The sequence below is a fragment of the Oratosquilla oratoria genome, chromosome 24 (assembly GCF_046742065.1).
Source record: "Oratosquilla oratoria isolate Oo_2021 chromosome 24, ASM4674206v1, whole genome shotgun sequence".
NCBI lineage: Eukaryota > Metazoa > Arthropoda > Malacostraca > Stomatopoda > Squillidae > Oratosquilla > Oratosquilla oratoria.
In genome coordinates this window covers 56,057,022-56,064,521 of record NC_134800.1, presented here as the reverse complement: position 1 = coordinate 56,064,521, position 7,500 = coordinate 56,057,022, and the positions used below count along the sequence as shown (strand labels likewise).

The 7,500-nt window shown below is 41.7% G+C and overlaps 1 protein-coding gene across 1 annotated transcript in view; it reads right to left on the bottom strand.

The window, feature by feature from the left end:
* Window positions 1–7,500, bottom strand: part of LOC143038354 (uncharacterized) — a 17,227-nt gene that overhangs the window by 9,332 nt on the left and 395 nt on the right. Inside the window, exons 1-2 of the mRNA XM_076207386.1 lie at window positions 6,844–7,500; window positions 1–784 (exon numbers count right to left, since the gene is read on the bottom strand). The exon at window positions 1–784 is cut by the window's left edge and continues 341 nt beyond it; the exon at window positions 6,844–7,500 is cut by the window's right edge and continues 395 nt beyond it. Of these exons, the coding sequence (XP_076063501.1) occupies window positions 1–784 (784 nt within the window). The 5' untranslated portion in view covers window positions 6,844–7,500. The remainder of the gene's footprint in view (window positions 785–6,843) is intronic.

Below are 7,500 nucleotides of genomic sequence, written 5' to 3'. Positions count from 1 at the left end.
TACTGTGGGCTCGTCGTAGTGTCTGGGTAAGCTGGGTTGGGGTGATCATTTGGGAGTCGACTACACCTGCATGGGCGTTCCAGATGTCTTTCTGTATGAGATTGGTATGGTCTTTGAGGCTATCTAGTTCTTTGTCTAGGTTATTTAGGTGATAAAGGAAGAAAAGGGCTGTTTGGGAATTTGTGATTTGAGACAACTGGGTGTTTGTGAATTGTGCAAGGTAGTTGTATTTGTCTATGACTGAATTTACAGAATCAGCGAGGAGATCTATGTTCTGTGAATTTAAGTCAATGAGTTTCCCTTGTTGTTGGAGTACTCTTGTTATTTTTCCTATGTGTGTATCCACTGTGTGGATATCTTGATCAGTAGCAGTTCCAAATAGGGATTTAGAGATAATGCCAACGAAATCGAATAGGCCTCTTTTGGTTCTTCTGGTGTTGATAGTGTCGTTGTCTGGGTCTGGAAGGTGGTATATTGTGTATTTTATCTTGTTGAGTTTACTTTGTAATGAGTTGACGTTGTGGTAGAGTATCTGTGAGGTCTCATAATTTTGGTGTGTGTTATTTGGTATTTGCCTGTTTATGTTGTTCTGTATTTCTTGTATGTCATTTTGTAGTTTAGAAATTGGTTCTAGCAAGGATGTGGGTGAGATGCGGAGTTTCACCATGATGGAGTCTTCAACGCAGGCTGTGGTCCCGTGTTGGTGCACTATGGCGCCAGGCAAAAGCCTTGGGACGGAGAGGGCGAGGTGGACGATGAGTGGGATGAGTTGTAGAGATCTCATCTGTGGAAAGAGGGGTCGTGTCTGAGTGACTAAGGATATGTTTGTCTGACCCTCGCTAAGATTATATTGGTCGGAAGGGAGTAGAGAAGTTTTATAGATATGTGGAAAAGAGTTCTTATTGGAAATGGGCTATTTTAACCTCCACTGATAGATACATGGCGTCCTGCATCTTCATGGGCGAGAGCTAGAGTGCATGTTTAGTTGCGTCGACGCAGAGTCATGGGATGAGACTTGCGTATTGGTGATTGGTGTGTGTCTGTGATAGGTGGGTTGTGGATGGGAGGTGAGATTGGGTCGAGGTTCAGTTTGACCTTTCTCAACTTCTCTCCATGTATGGTGAAGGTGGATTGATCAGAAGGATCTGTTAGTAGGAAGACATTGTTAGGGAGTGAACTTGTGACTATGAAGGGGCCTAGGAATTTGGGTTTGAGTTTGTTTGTTCGACCTGAGTCCTTTATCATGACTGTGTCGTCGGGTGCTATGTCAAGTGGAATTGACCGTTTGTGTTGGTTAGTCTTTGTCTTTTCCTGGGCTTCTTTCAGGTTTGCTCTAACTTTTTATAAATTGTTTGCATACCTCTTTTGATGCAGTGTGAGAGGTTATCTATGTTGTATAAGGGTGGGGGGGGTTGGTTGAATATTTGGTAGGGTAGGCGCATTGGTTGGCCGAAAATGATTTCATGTGGGGACATCTTTGTTGCGGAATTTATTGTGCTATTGATACTGGCTTGTACCTGTGGTAGCCAGTCTTCCCAAGTGTCCATGAGGTCATTGACCAATGGTCTGAGAATTTCTAGGACCTTGCGATTTGTTCGCTCAGTCAGACCGTTTCCCTGGGGGTGGTATGCAGTGGCAAATGTTTGGTCAATGTTGTAAAGGTGTGCTATTTCGCGCATCACTTCATTTTTGAATTCTGAGCCATTGTCAGATAACATTGTGTGTGGTATGTTGTATTTACAAAATATATTGTTGACCAGGGCTTTGGCTACAGTCTCTGCTGTTTTGTTTTTGGAGTGGTATTAAGATTGTGTATTTAGTGAAATAATCTATTGCTGTGAGTACATAATTGGAACCTTGATGGCTCGTTGGCATTTTCAGTAGGTCAATGCCAAGTGTTTCCCATGGCTCAGCTGGGAGTGGGATGTCTTTAATGTGGATTTGTTTCGGGTCAGGGCCTCTGAATTGGTTACAAGTTACACAAGAATCTATGTGTGTGGTTATATCTCTTTTCATGTTAAGCCAGTAATATGTGTGTCTAGCAGTGTTTAGTGTCTTGTCTCTGCCCGAGTGGCCTCCCATTGCACTGTCGTGCAATATGTGAAGGACCTTGGGGACTAGGGCTCTGGGAATAACAGTAACCTCTCTTGTATTAATGGTTCTCCTTATGGCTCCGTCGACCAGATTGAGTTCCTCAATAGGGACAGGTGGTCGGGAGTGTAAGGGGGTTTGTGAGATGAGATGCTGTTTTATTGGAGACCATATTGGGTCACTGTCTGTTTCGTCCCTAAGTTCTCGCATGGGTATGCATGTGGTTTGGGTGATGGGGGTGATGTGAGTTTGTCTGCTCAAGCAGTCTGCCACTACGTTAGCTTTGCCAGCTAAGTATACGATCATGGGATCGTAATCAAGGAGAGTTGTTTTCCATCTAGCAATTCTCCCATGTAAGTCTTTGGAGTTAAAAAGATAGACTAGTGGTTGGTGGTCTGTTAGTATGGTAATCTTGTAGCCTAAAATGAGGTATTTAAAGTGTTTTAGTGCCCATATGATTGCGAGACCTTCTTTATGTGTTGTTGAGTAGTTATTTTCAGTTTTGTTGAGGACTCTACTTGCGTAGGCTATGGCGTGTTCTTTGCCATTGTCATCTTTCTGTTGTAGGACTGCGCCTATTCCTTTAGAGGAGGCGTCTGTGTAAAGAAAGAATTCTTTCTTCATATCAGGGAAAACTAGTACAGGGGCTGTGGTGAGTGCGTGTTTGAGAGTGTCGAAACTTTGCTGTTCTGCTTCTGACCATTGAAATGGCTCGCCTTTCCTTGTGAATTTGGTCAGAGGGGAAGCAATATCAGCAAAGTTTCGTATGAAGTGTCTGTAATAGGAGGCTAACCCAATGAAACTTCTTGTTTCATTAGCGTTTCTGGGGGTTGGGAAATTGTTTATTGTATCTATTTTATCTGTGGTTGTGTGAATCCCTTTTGCATCCACTTTATGGCCTAGGAAGGTGAGTTCCTTCATGAGGAATCTACATTTCTTTAATTGAATCTTTAATCCGGTATGTTTGAGACGTTTGATGACAATCTCTAAAGTGTTAAGGTGGTCTCTTTCTGTGGGGCTATATATAATGAGGTCGTCTAAATAGACGAATAATGAGATTCCTATCATGTCACTGAAAATGCGGGTCATCAACCTTTGTTGGGTTGAGGGGGCATTCTTAAGGCCAAAGGGCATACGTTCAAAGCGAAAATGTCCTTTGTCCGTGGAAAATGCAGTTACGGGTTTTGATTCCTCTGTTAGTTCGACCTGCCAGAAGGCTGACTTGAGGTCTATTGTGGAAAAAACAGAGTTCCCGTTGCCAATGCATTGTAGTAATTCTTGCATGGCGGGGAGGGGGTGTGGGTCAGATTGAGTTAGGTTGTTTATTTTTCTGAAATCAACAACAGGGCGTAAGGTTCCGTCTTTCTTAGGGACCAAAAAGAGGGGACTGTTCCATGGGGAGTCTGAATGGGAAATTACGCCTTGGTGTATCATCTCATGTACACTGTCATTGACTTGGGATTTCCTACTGTGGGGTATGCGGTAAGCGGGGGTGTATGAAGGGGGGGTGTTTGGGGGAATTTGGATGTGATGTTTGATTATATCACATTTGCCTAGTGATTCGCCTTCTAAGGCGACAGCTGATCTATTCCTCTGTAGGAGAGCTAATAGCTCGTTATGACTTTCTCCATCAGCTGATGTCGTGATTTGGTCTGGGGGAATAGGGGGGAGGGGTTGAGTTGGTCTTACTTGGTTGATGTGTTGCGGAAGTGGTTCCTGGATAGGAGTTATGGAGATGGACTGCGCAGATGTTTGTATTCTTCCTGATTTTACGGTGTTGTTCTGAGGTGTTTATTAACATAGCTAGTGTATGTTTATTTTCTGATATTGTGTCCCAGGAGGACTCAATGGTTATGTTGTTAATCCTGGACGTGTCTGAGTCGATTATGACGTCCTGATGGTCTATTGCACCGGGTATGTATAGTGGGACTGTTATTGAATGTCTAGGGGGTATGATGACTGTGTTAGACATCAGTGCCTTTGAGGTGACATAAGGGGGTGGTCGGAAGGAATAGCTGTTAGTGGGATTGGGAGTATTAAAGGAAGGTAGACATGAGAGATGTTGTGTGTCTGAGTCGGGTGTCTCAGGGACTGTTGATTCATTATTTACATCTCGGAAGGAGATTTTGTTAGTCTCAAAGTCTATCTTAGTTTTCCAAATCTTTAGTGAATGTAGTCCTATTATACCTTGTTGATCAAGGCTCCATTCATCAGCTATGTGGAAAGTTGTGAAACCTACTTTGTGATTGTTGACTTCAATATTTAAGTCTATGGTGTCGTGTAGAGGAATTGTGCTCCCTTCTATTAAGAGTCCTTCCATATTGGAAAATTGAATTTGGGGTGGGTCATTTAATGCTTCATACAGAGCTCTTGGGATGATGTTCAGGTTTGTTCCTGTATCAACCATCATGGCAACTTTAAGTTGGTCTAGGCTTACTTCTAGGGTGAGGTATTTGTGTTGTGTATGAGATATTCCTATGGTGGTTTGGTGTGTGAGGCTGGTACACGTTCCCCCAATCGTTGTTGAGTACTGGTTGTCGTGTTGGAGGGGGGTATTTGTCGATGGGTGGTGAATGGGTTGTTAGTTCTCTGATGCGGTTGTTGTTGTGTTTTCTGTAGGTAACACTCTTCGTTGGAGTGAGATGATGTTTGGTGTAGGTTGCAGTATTTGATTGGATGTGTTGGTGTAGGGAGGAGTGGGTGTTTAAAGGGGGGTTGAACTTGTTGTTTTTGCTGTGTCCAACACTGGGCATCTGTGTGGGAAAAGGTTCCATGAACTGAGCAAGGGATAGGGTGGGGTTGTACCTGTGTGTGTTGCTTTTGTTGTGTCCAACACTGGGCATCGGTGTGGGAGAAGGTTCCATGAACTGAGCAAGGGATAGGGTGGTGTTGTACCTGCGGGTATTGTTGTTGCTGTATGCAGTCTTTTGTGTTGTGACTGTTTGATGAATGGTAGGAGCACCACTTAGAAGGTTGTTCTTGATTGGTGGGAGGGGGTTGCTGTGAGTGAAGGCTATTTAGTCTGGGGAGATGGTTGGGGGTATCTAAGGATATATTGCAAGCATTCATGATATCTAAAATATAGGTATAAGCTAGAGGATTTCTAGTGTCTAGTTCCTTTTTGGAGGCTTCCTTTAAACACTTTGGAGGGAGTTGGGAGAGATAGGAAGCTATTTCAAGGAATGTTAGTAAGTGTTTTGTTGGCATTACATTTTGACCAAATTGATCAGTGTGAGTCCAAGGAGAGTTATTTTCTAGGTCTTCTCTGACCTCTTTCATTCCGTTTGCAATAAAATCCATTATGTTAGTAATGGAATGTGGTTGGACTCTAGTGTTATTGAGGAAGGTGATGAGGAAGGAAATGTTGTTAGGTTGTTTGTTATGAAAAACCTTAAGAAGGTGGTGTTTATATTCCTGATAAGTGATTCCAGATGCAACTAGGGTGTCTAGCATCCTTGCCTTTGAACGGCAAATGTCAGATGGGTTTATTTTCTGACGGCACAAATTTATTTTATCTGTATCTGAATATGTTATGTTCTTAGAGAAAAATAGATCACATGCTGTCAAGAAATCTGTAATGGATATTCCACTATCCTGGGAAAAGGTTGGGATTTCTGTGAGGGGGGTTATGGTTTGATAGTTGTTAATTATTGTTGGTTGAGTTAGTGGGTAAGGGTAATATTGTGGGTTTGGAGGAAGGTTAGGTTGTGGTTGGTGGTATGGTGTAGAGTGGGTTTGACCAGATGGGGTATGGGGGGAAGGAAAGGGGAAGTTTTGGTACTGCTGCTGAATGGGAGGGGGGTTATTATGTGTTTGGATATGGGGGTTGGATGGATTATGGTTTATAGGAGGTTTTGTTTGCATATTTGGAGGAGCAATATGAGGAGTTGGTTGGGTGGGTTGTTGTGGTTCAGATGGTTTGGAGATGTCTACTTGAGAAGGCTGGTTGAAAAAAGGTAAGACATCGTTCTCATAAAGAGGGTCTATTTGAGTATCTGCATTGGGATTAGTTTTGTCAGGATTATTTAATTGGTCATTGGTTAACTGTTTAGAGGTATTGTCAACCTGTGGATATAGGTAAAAATGGTCTGGTTTGTCATTGCCAATTAAGTCTTCTGTGTGTATTTCCTCTTTGTCACTGGATATATCATGTTGTTTGTCTTCTCTAGACTTTGAGAAGACGCTATGTAAACTTTGTTTAATTTTGGATCTGGTGGCAAAGGCCATGTTGTTAAGTCATGTATTAGTTAATAGTTAGTTTTGATTGTACTCTAAGAGAAAAAAAAAAGGGAGTTGTTAAAATATGAATAATAGGTATATAATAACTAAGGGTATTATGTTATGCTTAGATATGGGAAGGGGGATATAGTAATGGGATTACAAAATCATAAAAATATATGTGTATGTATATATATAAAAAAAAATGGAATTTATATTATATAATAAGGAGTTAATTTTGTGATATTATGGTTATAATAGAATTAGTTATGGTTGTTCATAAAAAAATTACAGCAGTAAGGTAGGTTACATTGATAAAAATGTATAAGTTCTATGTAAATATTGAATTTTAAACATATAAGAACTATTTGTTTAAACAAGAATTACATAATTAGAAGAATGCACTTAATGATAATTTTTTTTGGAGAGAAAAAAAAAACTTCTAAATGACAATATGCTAATATAGTGCGAGATTACATACTCGTTGTATAGCTAAGGTGTACGTGCGTAGGTATCTAAGGGCGTAAGGGTTACCTTAATACCGTGCTTTGAAGCAAGTTTTTTTTTTTTTTTTTTGGATGTTGTGGTTCTCGGTGGAACGTGACACTCGGATGAGTGGTGGTGGTTGAGCGGATGAGGTGGCTGTTACGCGAGTCAGTGCGCAGCCGGTGTGAGTCCTCTGGGGCGGGTGAGGTCAGTGCTCGAGCGAAGGAAGTCCAGAGGGCTCGGTGAATTGATGTTCGCATAGAAAAAAAAGCGAGTATCAGGTGTGGTTTGGAGTTGGTAATGTATGATTATTATCACTGGAATATATTGGTGTTAAATATAAGGATTGATGTTACCTTTATAATGTTGATTATAGTAGTGGGAGATCAGCCTGTGACGATTGCCCGTGAATAGGGAGTGTAGACCAAGTTCTTGTTCTTGAGACGGGTTTGAGTGGACGGGTTTGAGGTTCACCGTAGTAGGTACACCGTAGTCTCTTCGAAGTAGTAGGTTGCGGGAGTGCTGCCACCAGTAATATGTAACCGGACGAGTGTAACTAACTGTTACGTTACTCCATCCTGGTCACTTATAACACAGAAATGTTCAAGGATGTCCACTGCCAAACGCCTCTAAGTTTTGTTTGTTTATTGGTTCTATTCAATCTACTGTTTCTCTTGGTACACTCTTACACTATTCTATTTCCTA